Below are 14,658 nucleotides of genomic sequence, written 5' to 3' on the forward strand. Positions count from 1 at the left end.
GACAAGGAAACGAAAGAGAGAGAGAGAGAAAAAAAAAAGAAAGTAAAAGAAAGGTTTGTACTGTGAGTCCACCTTGAAGGTTGTTTTTGCTATTTCCCATCCACAAACCCCAAAAGAAAATAAATCATCCAAGTCCATCCTCCCAAAATAAACACATGATAGCTCGAAATCCAAAAAAAAATAGATGCCCTCCCATAAAACTAATAACCAGCGCCTCATACAATCATATTTAGCCGGAATTGTACCACAAAGTTTATGACCAGAGAGAAGTAAAGCAAAGGCCGGTGGATAGTTTATAGCAACATGTAAGACAACAAAAAGCCAAAAAGCTTCACAAATAGATTGACATCCATGTCTTCTTGCGCCTATAGCGCCAGCCCGGTCCCGTCTCCTGTCCATCGGTAAAGGGCCAGAAGCTCCCTGCGGCGCTGGTGTTGCTCGCCGAGATCCTCAGGGACGCGGCCACGGACTTGCGCCAGAGCACTTCGCATGACCTTGCTGAAATTACGCTATACCCAAAACAAGTCGAGTTAGTAAACATGCTTTCTAGACATGGAAAAAAAAAAGATGATCAAACTGGGCCGGGGCAGGTAACTGACCTGATATTCAGTGTTGAGCGTAACCACGCAGGCCTCATGGGCACGGATAATGGTCTCGCACGCCTTGACCACGCTGGGGCTGGCCTCACTCTGCAGCTTGTCTGCAATGAGCAGGAGAAGGAACGAGCCCTGGAGAAGGTAGATGCCAAAGAAGAAGGGCATAAACTCCAAGCCCGGGTCGAACTCGAGGATGCTGCCGATGGCCTCCGCGGCATCGACGGCGTGGCCCGTGGCGGTTATGAAGCCCTGGGAGCTGATCCAGAGGTCGTTGTCGTCGAGGAGGTTGATGGGATCCCACTTCCCCGTCAGGAGTATGTGCAGAACGTGCATGACGTGCGTGCCGTACGCCAACACGATCCGCGTCTGGACGTCAGACTCTGTCATTCGCGACGAGGACGTGGTGTGGGCACTGTGGGCGACGCTGTGGACTGACAGCGCGGATGGCGTGCCGACGTCGCCGACGCTGATGTTGTCGCCCGAGATGCCCGAGTCGTCGTTGCTGGTCTGCTGCGCTTGTGCATGTGCATGGGCCTGCGCGGCGGCAGCAGCCTTTGCGGCATCGGCAGCTTGCGCTTGTGCTTGCGCCGCAGCGCTGAGGTGCTGTTGCTCAAACCGTCGTAGGCTCTGCTCGTACAGCTCTAGATGGCGTGCGATCTCCGAAGTCTGCTCATCCCACTCGCTGTGAGAGCGGAAGTTGATGCCGAATCGCGGATGGTTTCGGGCATGATTCAGGTCGACAATCTCGCCGAGTATGGTCATGAGTGGGAGGAAGTAGCCGAAGATGCCATGCCCGGTGCATTCAAACGATGGTCCTCGGATGGGCGTCTCACTCCTTTGGCTGCTGCGCCGGTCTTCGCCTAGCATTTCCGGATCTGTGGCTACTTGGTGTGGCCTGAACTCGCCATTTTGGTAGGCCGTGTCGTCCAGAGGCTGCAAGAGCCCATCGCACTCAATATCAAGAAGGAAGAGAGGTCGGTTATAGCAAAGGGCGAGGTGGCGGTCGACAATGTAGACCAGCCACCAGATCCGCCGCCTCTCCTCTCGTTCCTCGTCAGTGATAACATTGTGTCCACCCCCGAGCGCTTCCGTAGCATCGTCGTTGTCGTTGCGATCGTTGCCTGCCGTGTCTGACATGGCCGAGGGCGCGTTCTGTGGAAGCTCGCGGCCTAGTTTGAGCTCCCGTGCAAGCGACCAAGCAGCGTTCCACCACCTTAGGCTGGCACCCTTGTATTCGCTTGCAGATACAACAGTCGCCAGGTGGATGTAGGTCACGACATCGTCAAGAGTACCGGCGGCACCAAAAGCCCCCGTCTCTCCTGACAAAGCCTCCATGCTGATGGAGCCTGGCATCGCAACGCCGAGGCCTCCCAGAGCAGCACCGTCAATCACGGGGCTGGAAACAGGCGAAACGTCTCCCGAGGGAGTATGAATCAGTGGCTTTAGCAAGCTCACGGTCAGCTCAAGCAGCTTCTGGCATATCTTGCCACGAGCAGAAGGTACGCTGGTCAAGAATGGAGCATCGCTGGTTTGTGCAGCAACCCAAAGTATGCTGGCAAGAAGCGCTGGCTGGCACAGTCGAGGCTTACTCGGGTGCAGAAACGACCTCTTGCGGAACACGAAGCCCAGGACGTAGGGCGACATTGGGTGGACCTGCGCCGAGGATGAGCTTGCGAAGTAAAGGTCGATCAGGTCACATGCCAAGGAAAGGGGAATGATGTTTCCCAGATGAGGTACAAGAGGATCGAGGACGGGGTATCGCAGGTGCTGCGGGTGGCCAGATGCGAGCCCTGCGGAAGCACTGGCTGTGTAGCTGACGCCGCTTTGTTGCTGAATGCGCTGCGAGTGGTACTGGCCGTGCGATGCCGGAGGTGAGGGTATTGGAAGTCCCCAACTGGGCGACGCCGTCTCGCCAGAGAGTGGGTAGGCGCTCAACGGGCTTGTGCCAATACGATATGAGGCTCCGCCACCTGAGTAGCCCGTCGGACTTTGCGTTTGCAGATATGGGAGCTCCGGGTAGCTTGAAATGCCGCTCTGGCTTCCATAGCCTCCATGGGCCGCACCACCCATCATGTGAGCCGTCGCACCGCCCATGCCACCCTGGCGGTCATATCCGCTGTGTACACTGCCGTAGCTGTTGATGTCGAGGGCACTGGGGTTCCCCATGGTATGGTGGTCTCTCTCAAGAGGAGTCGCTTGTTGGTGGTGGTGGTGTCCAGCGACATGTCCTTGGTGGTCCATCTCGTCGATACTATCCATGCTCCCCATGCGCTGGCTCCTCTGCATGGCATCGTTGTCGAGATCTTTATCGTCAGGGCTGTGCTGCTCACTGTTGGCGGCGTTGACGGTGCTGTTGCCGCTGTCGGCCTTTTGATCGTCCTTCGTTGTATTGCTTGCGCTGTGTGTCGGTGATTTTTGTCCGTTGGATGATCCCGTCGTCGCAGCTTGTGCGGCAGCTTGTTGAGCTAGGTCCTTCCTCGACGCCTTCCCCCGCTTCTTTCTCTCGCGAATGTATTCGCACCCAAGCCCGAACTCTGTGCCTGTTAGTTCTTCGGCCTAACCTAACATCGCATGGTGGCAGTTCCTTCTTACCAATGCAGTGTGCACAAGGGTGGTTCCCATCGCACTTCGTCCGCAGCTGGTTGCACTGATCACAAGCCCTGCTGATTCTCCTACGAATCGGCCCGGCTATTCCTGCCGTTCTGACAGCAGATCCATACGGGTGCTGGCGGTGATGCTTCATGTGCGGCGCGGCTCGGGTGAGGTGGGGATTGTGCACCCCGACATGTTGTTGAAGTTGCTGAAGGGCATAATGGGAGCTCTGACCAAGGCCGTCGAGCCCGGTGTTGTGGAGATGTCCTTGAGGCATATGACCGTTGGACATGAGTGTGTTGGAGGGCATGGCATGATAGCCTGAAAATCGATGGAGAGGATTAGACAACATTGTGGATCCGGCTAAAGTGTCCCTTGCTGGCAAGTCTTGGGGAAAATCAGTGACTCTGATTCAAAGGGATGTGGAGATGATGCCAAAGCTCATCCAATGTGATCAGAATGCACAGGAGGATGAGTATTTGCTTGGAAATGCAGATATGTCGTTTAATCCAAGAGTCTTGAGAAACCTCTGAACCAACTTCAAACGAGTGGGTGTAGTTGGTTGAAGTTTGGTTCTGTCGTTGTGACTGGATCAAGTTGGTAGGGCAAGTTGCATCTGTAAGGCCAAAGGGTATGGGGAGGTGGAGGAGGAAACACATAGATATCTATACTTACAGCTCGCTTAAGGTTCGTCTTGTTCACCTTTCTCGGCAGAACACACGGGATACGGATCAAAAATGTCCTCTGGATTGTTAGCTAGAAGAACATAGACATATTTGGTCAACGGTACTTGAAAGCGCCGAAGGCGTGTAAGGAGAAATTGTGTGGGCGGGGAAAGGGGTGAAATGTGAAAGCCAGGCATAGAGCATGACGATGTGCTGGCCAGCATAGGACCAGAAGGTAGCTGGAAGTCGATCCTTGAGACGGGGTCGTTGGGGGCAGACGGACGGCACGGGGAGAAGGGGGTGCCCAACCCACTTGCGAGGTTGGCAAGCAGGTACCAGTTCAGACACATCTGCACGTAGCAAGAACAGCCATATGCCACATGGCGGGGTTGGGGTACTGGAGGTGTGTCCGAGTCCTTCAATATGCGGACGGCGGGACCATCGACAGGGGTGTGAACAGCAATCAAAAGACAAATTGTCCCGGCATGAAATGGAGTTGATCGAGCAGACTGCACCATACATACATACCTGGCGACTCTCTGGAAGGTGCGGATCCGATGCGTGAAGATCTGGAAGCTCCTAACTTCTGAAGAGAAGCATCGACCCTTTCGAGGGCCGGTGGTTTGAGCAGAGTCAAGAGACGCGCTCTCTTCGGGTTTTGAAGACTCCTTGTTCCACTTGTATGCGTTGGAAGACCCGAGGGTATGTGGAAGAAGTAGCTTCCAAGGCGTTGCTCTGATGAACTTGGACAGTATCGAAAGCCTCGGGTAGTCTGAAAATGCTTGCTATCTGCTGTGTAGGCGCTGTACCTTTTTGATGCTTTGCTCTCTTCTGCTTTGATGATCCAATGACAGTAAACTAGGATCCTAGAATGCTCCGAGATGCACAAAGCGGCTCTTTTGTAAGCCGTCTGTATCAAAGATTCACGTCGGTTTATCTAGACTCTGTCTGGTTCAGAAACCCCGGCACGACTAGGCCGAAAGAGCTCAAGGGATTCTGACGGTCCGACAGCAATTTATCAGAGGTCGGCAATCGTACAAGAAGGCTTTTCGTCGTGCTGTGTTCTAACTTGAGGTCGTCGTCTTGGCATGCATTCAGACCAGACCTGGCAATGTAATGTGTACTCGGTGCGGAGCAGCCGTTGATGCCGAAACCGAGCTCGATTCTAGAAGTACGAATGTTGGGTCCTCGCACCCAGGGGCAATATCGACAAGTACCACGTTTATATTGAATGGACAATATAACAAAAAAGAGGGCGGCAAGCAAGAAGGGCGGGGAAACCAAAACAGAAGTGCGTGTGCGCGAGCATGAAAGTGTGTATATGTGTGAGGGATCTTATTTGGGGTTTGGTATTATTTTTTTTTTTTTTTTTCTTTTCGTCCGCCCTCTCCAGAGTCACGAAACACCCGAGGGATTCCTTTTCTGGGCAGCCAAACTCCTCTTGCCTACCCCTCCATTTCCTGGGGGAGAGGGATGGACCGACAGTCATTAAAATTGGGTGGGAGACCATTGATTCCCGCCTGGTAGTGGCTGGCTCGCGTAGCAACGTACAGTAGCTGATGTAAGTGAGGCCCGCTTCTGGAACCAGACTTGGTGCGGCAGGGAACAGGGGCGGGAGGAGAGAGCCTAGAGGAGGCGTGCTAATAGCATGGGATGCTTGCTGCTACTGTACCATGTACAGTAAAGCACAGTAGTACAAAGTACTGGGGGTGGTGGTGGGTGATGTTTGTGGTTGGAGAAACCCTGGGCCAGCAAAAGCTGCACTGCACCCTCTCCAACGAAAATGCATGTTTGTACCAAACCTACGGCTCGGTTGGACGGGCGGTCTCAGCCGTCACTTACAAAGAATGTTTTTGCTCCATTTGCTGACGGACAGAGGAATGGGATCAGGGCATCGCAATTCTGGAGAATAGAATGGAGTTTTGTGGTCGTTACAAAGCTTCCTTGGCTCAGTCAAGCTGGTCGAGGTAACACTAGACTGGTCATAAGGAGGGCAGCTGCCACAAACAGAGAGGGAGTGGAGAGTCAAATAATAATAAGCTTGTCGTTTATTTACGTTCATCTTGGAGAACGGCAAACCACGTCAGTCGACCCCAATGGTAAGCTGGATTAACCAATGTACCAATGTCAACTCAGCAGATCTCGAGCAAACGTTCGCTTCAGGCAAAGCTGTGGCCCACTTGGGCTGGCTGGTTGTCCGGGGTCCCTCGAATATTGTGACTGGAGCAAGCCAGAATCTCATGAGGTTTTCGGCAAGAGGACGGAGGGGCGTGAGGAGCACCCAGTCCTTGCTCCCTACCGTACAGTACAGCATAACATGACCCTGTCTGAACAATCCCTGCTGGAGGGTACCCACCACTTGGCGGTGTACCATGGGAATTATATGGCGGCACTCGGGCTGTCTCTCGCCGACGGCAACCAACACCATTTTTTATTCGCGGGTGGATAAGAGCCTGCTGATTTATTTTGTTTTTAACGTGAAATAGAAGGGAATAAAAAGGAGAGTGACGCATTTTGTCTTGGAAGCCATGTCGTTTGACGAGATTTGGAATGTCGGGAATGGTAGAGATAAAAGGGAAAAAAAAAACGGAAGGAAGGTCCAAAGGAAAATGTCTGCTTTACACGTGACATGACCGGACAGCGTTACATTGCCTAAAGTTGCACTGTCCCGGCTGGGGCCAGCTAGCGAATAAGAGGAGTAATCCCACCAAGCAAAAGCTTCGAAATTAAGAAATTCGAGAACTACCCCGACCTAGCTCGTGAGTCAGGAAAAAGACGGGTATTTTGTGCCTGTTAGATATAGCTATGATGTTGGTTCTCGAGTCGCAGATTCTTGTCATGAACGTCACTTATTAAACGTACTATGTCAAGCTGCGGTTCGAGACGGTCGCCCTAAGGAAAAAGAACACGTTTGATCTTTTTCAGACGGCGGGCGGGCGTACGCGTTCGGCATCAAGCTTACCTGGTACTACCTGGCATAAGTACAGTAGTACTATTATCCTCTCTTGGTGCTTGAAATATGCCGATCAAGGCCTATCCTTGCCCCTCACCTAGGTGGGAGATACGCTCACCATTGGCAGTAAACTCAAATGTAGAAAGAACGAAAAGGGGATCTGTCGAAGTAGTCTTGTCGCGTGGAATTGAGCGGCTCTACGAATTTTCTAGAGGTTAATGTTAATGATATCGGACAAAAGGGTCGGCTGGTATACTAGTACGTGACCGATGCATGTGCACTTGAAGCGGCTAATATCAGCTAGAACCCTTAGCTGCCATCAGGTATCAGCTCTGATGCAGGTCCCAGGCCTGCATACAAATTACTTTTCGGTTTACCTCTCATGTTCGTGTATGCTCCCCCCACCCCTGCTATTAGGAACGACTGGTAATAGATGCGTCCAAACATCTTGTGGTGTTGAGGTAATCTAAAACCAGGGCGAGTTAATCAGGTGCCAATAGGTGGTCTCAATCAAGAGCCGAGTGGATAGCCGCGGAAGAGGAAAATACAAAGAAGATTCAAAAATGAGTAGAAACAAAACTCTTTCAAAAGCCGTGAGCAGCAGTCGCTAATCTGCTTTGCCGTCGTCCACATGTTTGAAACCAGCCAGCCATCCAAGATTTCACAGGGGCATACACACTAACGATCATCATGCAAGCATCGTGTCCCGAACTGGATTGACCTTAAATTCTCCTTGCAAGGCCTAGAACGATGTTAGGGAACCCGGAACCCCTTAAGGCCGAGTTGGCTTGATTCGTTCTGTAAAGTGACTGTGTCACAGCAGTGTCATGACGGCAATGGAGTATTTTCTCCGACCAAGGGTAGGTGGTAATGGATTGATTGATGAATTTAGTTGTGGGGAGGAAATTCATACTCAATGCCGCTTGTCGGCGTTCTTGTCTTGAAATTTTGATCATCTCCACAACACCTCAATCTGCTATAATGACGTTTTGTGGCTGTACCATAAGTGGTGAAGAAATGTTTTCGTGTAACGATGCTCCATCAATGACCGCCCGTCGGTGATGACTTGGAAAGCTGCTAGACCAGACTAGCTACTGTAGGTAAGAAAGAACGACTGCACAACGGCGGTGGTGCCGCTTCCCCAGATTCGCAAAATAGCCCACTTTTGGTTCGGTGGAGGGGGTGGATCTGAGGTGGGGCCTTAGGTCATATGGATGGCTGGCCGATCGGAAGGGCTTTCCTCAACGGCCGTCGGACCGTCGTTCCCTTAATCAAATTTCTCCCGCACAACCAACATTGGAGCACACACGAATTCATCAATGACCCCAGACTCTTAGAAGATTACAAGCTTTTCGTTGCATCGTTCTGGCGTCTGCCGATGGAATTCCTGTTCACAACAATTACATGACTTCGGCAGTGCTCGTGACTGCTCACAAAATCAGTACTGACAAGGATCAACTCGGAATCTTCTGCGATCATGATCTCCACAAGCCTTGCAAAAGATCGTCAGAGATTGTCTATTATGGGGCTATGGTATGGCATACTGTACTTACCTGTCTGTATCACAAAGGCCTACAGTAGATTGATTGTCGACGGGCTGTAGGGCTGGCCGCGAAAGAAATTTCAAACGTAATGCAGAACCCAACCAAGAAATTAACGAAATGATGAAAAGCAAAGAGCACACAAATCCAACATCTTTTCCCCTCAGACTTCTTCATACCCCCGTATCCGTCCGTCTTGTGGCTTGCCGCCCCGAAGACTCCGCAATTGGCGGCAAGTTGGAGACGATGAACAACAATTGTGACTTCCCCGCCGAATTGAATGCACGCCACCCAACACGGCAGCTATATTTCATGCAGCACAACACACCATTAGCGATTGGGCCTTTGTTTCAGGTTTCACAGCCTGACTGTGCTCGGAAAGTGCCGTTCGACATTTGTCCGCAAAAAGCAGACTATACTAGCAGTTTTTACGCCTCATCTGGCCTACAAAAAGCCGCAGCTCTCGTTTACACGCCTATACAAACTCATTACCGCTTCGGTGATATAACTACCGCGCAACATATATTATGCCCGCTCTGCTATGAAAATCCTGCTCAGCTCTCCATGGCCTTATTTGCGGCCACATGCCGCGGCATGACTTAATCTCTCCCTGTCACGGACATATTTTTTCCGAGACTTTCGGGTACCCACGGTTGAGCTTCACAAACGAGGTAAACTGAGTTGAGAATCAAGCAGATATGCAGCCCAGCAATATTCCTACCCCGCTTGCTCGATTATACTACTTACTGCCTGCAGTAGCCCGAGTCGAGATGCTGCCGGAGACTAAACAACGCTGCAGCCAGAGTTTGGTACCGAAAAGTTCAAAGGGTGTCGTCTTTTACCTAACAAGCTGTTTTACGAGTCCAGGTTTTGCGCATGCAGGGCCAATCGCAGTATGCAGCAACTAGGCGCGGCCAACTGATACTCCAGCACATCAGCATACTTCTCAATATCTGGTTTACCGGCAGTTTAATTGCAATCATCAAGTTGTGTGGTTGCGTCACGCTTCTTGTCAAGGGTGTATCCTAACCATTATGCGCTGTCTACTAGCCAAAGTCGATCAGCCTTCCCTGCGCCTGTTCTGGTAATTACTTACTCTTTAAAGCCTACGATTGTCTTGTACGGACGTGCAATTCATCACGAGTTCTGCCCACATAGGCAAGTATCAACCTATCGTTTCCACAGAACGTCATTAAACCCCAAGACCCTTGAAAGGGTTGGATGCTGTGCTGCAGTGCAGGGATATCGGCTGGTATGCACAACGCTAACCCACAATGGAACTGTGGCTGAACCTTGTGCATTTACAGTATATGTTCGGAGGAGGATTCCGTTCAGAGAGAAAAGTAAACAAAAAAAAAGTCCCATGCAACTTATGACAAACCTTGTCAGCCAGCGCCGCCTCATCATTGCTGCAAGATTCAAGTTCAACCCGAGTGATATCTACCCGCAGATACGACCGCTGTCCTGAGCATTCTCTTCGAGGACATGTCTAAAAACCACAATTGTTTTATTCACATGACACAGGTTTCTCGGGGCTCGATCGCGGACTTTTTTTTTACGGGCCGTTTTCGATTCAGGGGTAGTTCGTCGGAAGAAAGGGAAGAAAACAACGAGTATAAAAACCACGTGCCGGGTAAATCATGCAGCGCCAGCTAGTCGACAGCAAAGAGCAAGAAAGGTTGGCTTGCAGGATCCGAGCAGCAGTTAATATCCACACTTGCCTGATTCAGCTTTGCGGGTGCATAGCTGCTGACGTCGGCAAATCCGCCAGGTACCTTTCTCAGCTGCAGGCACAGATATTGCAAGCATGCGGGCGACCTTTGTACAAGGCGGGGAGAGTCCCCTACTATACTGACCGGAAGTATATGGCGGACTTTGATTAGTCGTTAATCAAAACTTCAATATCGAGCCGCTAGAGACATTGCCAAAAGTCCCGTTGAACCCGAAACAATTCAAGAGAAAACCGAAACCATCATCCAGGTTCAGCTTCTTGCATCACGGCTGCAACGTGGCGTTGGATCGCCATTATCGCCAAAGAGTAAGTCATATCGACACTGCTAGACTGGTACATCCTTTAGTCAGATTCTGACGCATCTATATCTTTTCAGCTTTGTTCATACAGCAATCTTGCCTATCTCGCTACTCAAAGAAACTTAAATGAAGTACCCTCCCCTCATTAAAGCCATCCCCATAAACATGCCCCATGGGATCTCATTACCTGCACTGGCCAAGTCTGGGGAAATTGTGGGTTTGTTCTCGCTCTGACCTGCAAGCTTAGACAAGAGCTTGCCAGCTTCGAAGTGATGAAGATCAACGAACCCTGCGTTTCGCCACCGTAATATCTATACGGGTCCGGGGATCAGCGTCCGGCTCTGCTTGGCCACCTCTAGTTTTTTTTTTGTTTGTTTTCCGTGGCCAGCCGGTTTTCTCGATTTCACCCGCAGAGTAAAGAGTCGATGTTTGAAGTTTCTTTGGTATACCACCATAAGCTCTAGTCGGCCTGTCAAAGTGTCCCGGTCCCATGGTACTGTACGTTTTGATAGGTCGCGGGAGAGGCACACACGGATATAGTACCACATCAGCCCTCTCAAAGGTTTCATTCGGAGATCTAGGCTATCGAGCATTTATTCTCGTCCCATTTTCCTCAAGGTTGTCCATTTTCTTTGATTCTGCCGTATGAAAGCGCAGAAGAGACCTCAGACCCCCCTCTGAACACGGATACAAGCTCCGCCTCAGGTTGCAGCGAGCCAGGGGCCAAGCAGCGGCACTTGGCCGGCGTCCTCGAAGATCGCTCCGAATGAAACCCTGAATAGGAACTGCGGGGAAACCCTTTTTCTGACCGGTTTGCTGTACTGTACTTTTCGTTCACACTCCCTCTCTGTTCACGGAAGCAAGTGCAAAAGGACACCTGACCCCCCCAACCACCACCACCCCTGTCCCTCAATGGACGGTTGGACATCGTCCCGTCTGAGCCGGACGAACCACAAAGCGTGCAATTTCGCCTACAAAAAAACACACCACATGCTTGTGGTCTGGTCCAGATGCCCCTTCCCATGGGAACTGTTTCCGCTGCGCTCACCTCGCCACCCAATCATTGACGTCGACTATTCCGAGCAAGCCCACGTTCTGGCAAGAACTGGGTCGCTTAGTGAGGCGCGGTTGTCAGTCTTGCCTCCTTGACGCAGCGGACACGATGTGGCATTCATGGCCAAAATGAGGACAAGCTGGGCGAGGGCTTTTTTGTGTCCTTGTCTCTGTTGATTCAGTAAATCGTGTCCACTGCCCTGCATGCGAGACACTATTTTCGTTCAGGCTGGCCAGACGGCATAATCGTTTTCGAATGCGGGGGATATAGGCAATCATGCAGGTCAACTTTTTCCTCTTTTCTTTTTTTACTTTCTTGCCAATGCCCTCTGGCCCCCGCATGATTTTCTTGCATGCCAGTTTGATGCATTAGAATGAGGGGATTAACATTGGGGTTCCCGTTTCTGTCCACGCTCGAAAGAGAGGATAGATGCCCCCAGGATATATCATATGCCGTTCTTCTGAGACGACCAGACCCCGTTTTCTTGTGCTTCTATTGTTGAGGAGGAAATTCTGATGATATCAAGAAGCAAACTGCCCAAGCGGTCTTTGCCGTTTGATTCACGCCATTCTTCTTGGTCAGTCATGCGGAGCTGTGCCCAGATCATTCGATGGTAGCTATCGCGTGAAATCTCTTCAAGAGTCATGCCATCCAACTACCTGCTTGGTATGGTTTATCTCAAACTCTGTCGTCAATGAGTTCGCGCTGCTGATCAAACCGCCCTAAGCACTTTCGGAATCAGGGGAAGAAGATCATGCTTCTTTAGTTAACGTTTGATCATCTCATATTTTGACAGCTTTGCTGGGTCAAGGGCAATGCGGCTTTCTTTTGCCTGAGTGGGCATCTGCAAAAACATCGGCCACTCTTCAAGTCATCCAGTGTTGACCCTGTGTGTTTGCGTTCTCGAGATTTTCATCGTAGAGTTTTCTTTGCGATATGCATGGAACCCTGAAAAGGACCTTTTTTTATCACAGGGCTTGTGCAAACACATCGAGCAATGGTGAGTTTGACAAGATAATATATCACATTTGTCATGTTCCATCCGTTTCCCGATGACAGACCTCTGAAAGTCAATACAGACAATTATGACGGTTTTCTGGTCTCTGATCTATGCTTTGATTGTATAGACGGTTTCTCTTCCTGCGTAAACACTAAGTAGGGACAAACCTTTAAGTGATTGCTCTCCCGTTTCAGACCGTTGTGCTTGGTTCTCGTCGAGCGGGCGACTATCAGGCTCGGATGCTACATAGTTTTGACGCCGAGCCGCGTCTCTGTGTCCATCTCGTCTTTGTGCGGATATATCTGAGCTTGCCTCCTACGCGGCTTTGCCCCAGATTCTGGAGGCTGATCCGGCAGTAGATATGCAATGCTAGGGACTAAACCTAGGAGAAAATACCTGCCTATCTAGGTGATAGGGCTTGAGGGTAGCCCACACTTCTTACAACAGCCCCGTGGTGAAGTATACAACCAAGCAGATCAAATATGGGTTTTACGTTCTGTTCCTTCTCCATCTTCCACGTCAATCCGCCGCTGCGCAAGTGATTTTGGATTTTCACTGACCAGGTGGCCGGGACTAGGATTGCCATGTTCTTTTCAACAAGTCTAGACCTAAAAGGCAGAGACTATATCACAGCTGCACTGATACTTTTCTCCCTCGGTGTCGAACCTCGACATCAGACAAGGCGTACACATGCATGTCGGATGTCGAAGTCAAGGGTTCAACAAGCATGTTCCCTACTGGAACTCGGTACAGTTCATCCTTTCTCTTGGTAGGTCAAAGTGGCATTTCCAACACAAGTCTACCTCGATCTTCCCGTCCCACCGTCTCAGGTCTGCCATAGCCCATGAGCTAGCTGGCGCTCCCTACTTCACTGCCAGCATCTTGTGGTAGCGCTTGCCGCTCATGCAGTGAAAGAAAAACGTTGCCAAGCGCTGTCTGTCAGAAGTCAACGGCTATGAATCCCCAGACATTGCAAGGCAAAGTCCACGGGCCCTCTGGTTGCAGCGCGTCTGTAGAGTTTTATCTTGCGGCTCTCCGCCGCTACCGCATGGAAGGCCACTTTCGGACTATACTACAGCCATCATGGAAGGGATGGGTTGATGAACCAAATGCGGAAGCTTTCTCGTCCCAAGTTACAGATGAGAAAGCGTCGGGATCGCCTCCCGCTCGCTGGCATCCATCCTATTATCTCTGATCATATTCCTTTACGGAAATGCCCTGATCATTTTGCTTTCCGTTCTATTCCCAACTGCTACTTGCTCGCAGGCCTGATGAACATCCTAAGAGCTGGTGATCAGGACAGTCACTGAAGCGAGGTCCACCATCCTCCATCCTCTATCCCCTGCTCTTACATATCTTTTGCTAACCGGAAGATGATATTAGAGCATAGTTCTCACACCTGTACGCAGGATAGTACGATACCTGGTATACCGGATGGTTTGCATCCTGCGTGGCCTAGCAAGCCTAGGTTGCCATTATATGGCAATAACTGCTCTCACTCCCCCTCCTCTTCACGTTTGTTGATCTTTTTGTCTTTTGGGTCAAACTTTGAGATTGGCCACGGTTCGAACCATCAAAGGAAAGACAGATTGGACGGAGGGAAATACTTCCATGATACCGATCAGATGATCAAAAGGGGTTCAGACGACAGCTCCAGAATGCCTTGTTGCGCAGTTTTGTACGTGTTAGACACCAGATCAGCGTCGTCAAGAGGCGAGATGAAAAGCGTCCACGTGGCGGAAGTTACCGGCAGCGCAGTGGCAAGCATGTGTTTGTTTGTCATCCAAGCCGACTCGAGCAGGTCTGTTCCAGTGCAGAACAAAACACTGGATGACTGGATAATTAGATAAGAGGTCAGCACGGGTGGGATGAACCAGGTAGAAACGGTCAGTCATTTCAAATATCCCAACCAAAAATGCCCCCTTGCAAGAGTCGACCATGTATCTTGATTGGACTAGCCTACACAAAGGGGTTCCACATGCGCCCACTTGCCGGGTGGGATCCATCCATCTTTACAAACTCGGAGTCGAGCGACTGCAGCAATTCTAGCCCAGCCCTAGGGTTGCTGAGTAGACATCTGCAAAGATTCAATCTAGCAAGCGAACAAGCCTTGCATATTTGAAATAAGCACATGCAATCTGAAGATCGATTTTTTTTTTTTTTTTTCGGGGGGAATCCTAGTCAAATTTGTAACAAGTGGGATAGAGGCTGCCTTTTGTCATGTAC

The 14,658-nt window shown here is 50.7% G+C and overlaps 2 protein-coding genes across 2 annotated transcripts; both read right to left on the reverse strand.

Annotated features, from left to right (window-relative positions):
• Positions 1-365: 365 nt before the first annotated feature.
• On the reverse strand, positions 366-3,540 carry PpBr36_00924 (uncharacterized protein; the record flags this gene model as incomplete). The annotated part of the gene is made up of 3 exons (XM_029888113.1): positions 366-509; positions 600-3,136; positions 3,189-3,540. 3 exons carry the CDS (start codon positions 3,538-3,540, stop codon positions 366-368), a joined length of 3,033 nt encoding a protein of 1,010 aa, XP_029752122.1.
• A 2,396-nt stretch (positions 3,541-5,936) lies between these two features.
• PpBr36_00925 (uncharacterized protein) lies at positions 5,937-6,281 on the reverse strand (the record flags this gene model as incomplete). The annotated part of the gene is made up of 2 exons (XM_029888114.1): positions 5,937-6,098; positions 6,210-6,281. The coding sequence occupies 2 exons, from the start codon at positions 6,279-6,281 to the stop codon at positions 5,937-5,939; spliced, it is 234 nt and encodes a 77-aa protein (XP_029752121.1).
• Between the last annotated feature and the right edge of the window lie 8,377 nt (positions 6,282-14,658).

Source organism: Pyricularia pennisetigena, chromosome 2 (genome assembly GCF_004337985.1).
Source record: "Pyricularia pennisetigena strain Br36 chromosome 2, whole genome shotgun sequence".
In the NCBI taxonomy this organism is placed as follows: Eukaryota; Fungi; Ascomycota; class Sordariomycetes; order Magnaporthales; family Pyriculariaceae; genus Pyricularia; species Pyricularia pennisetigena.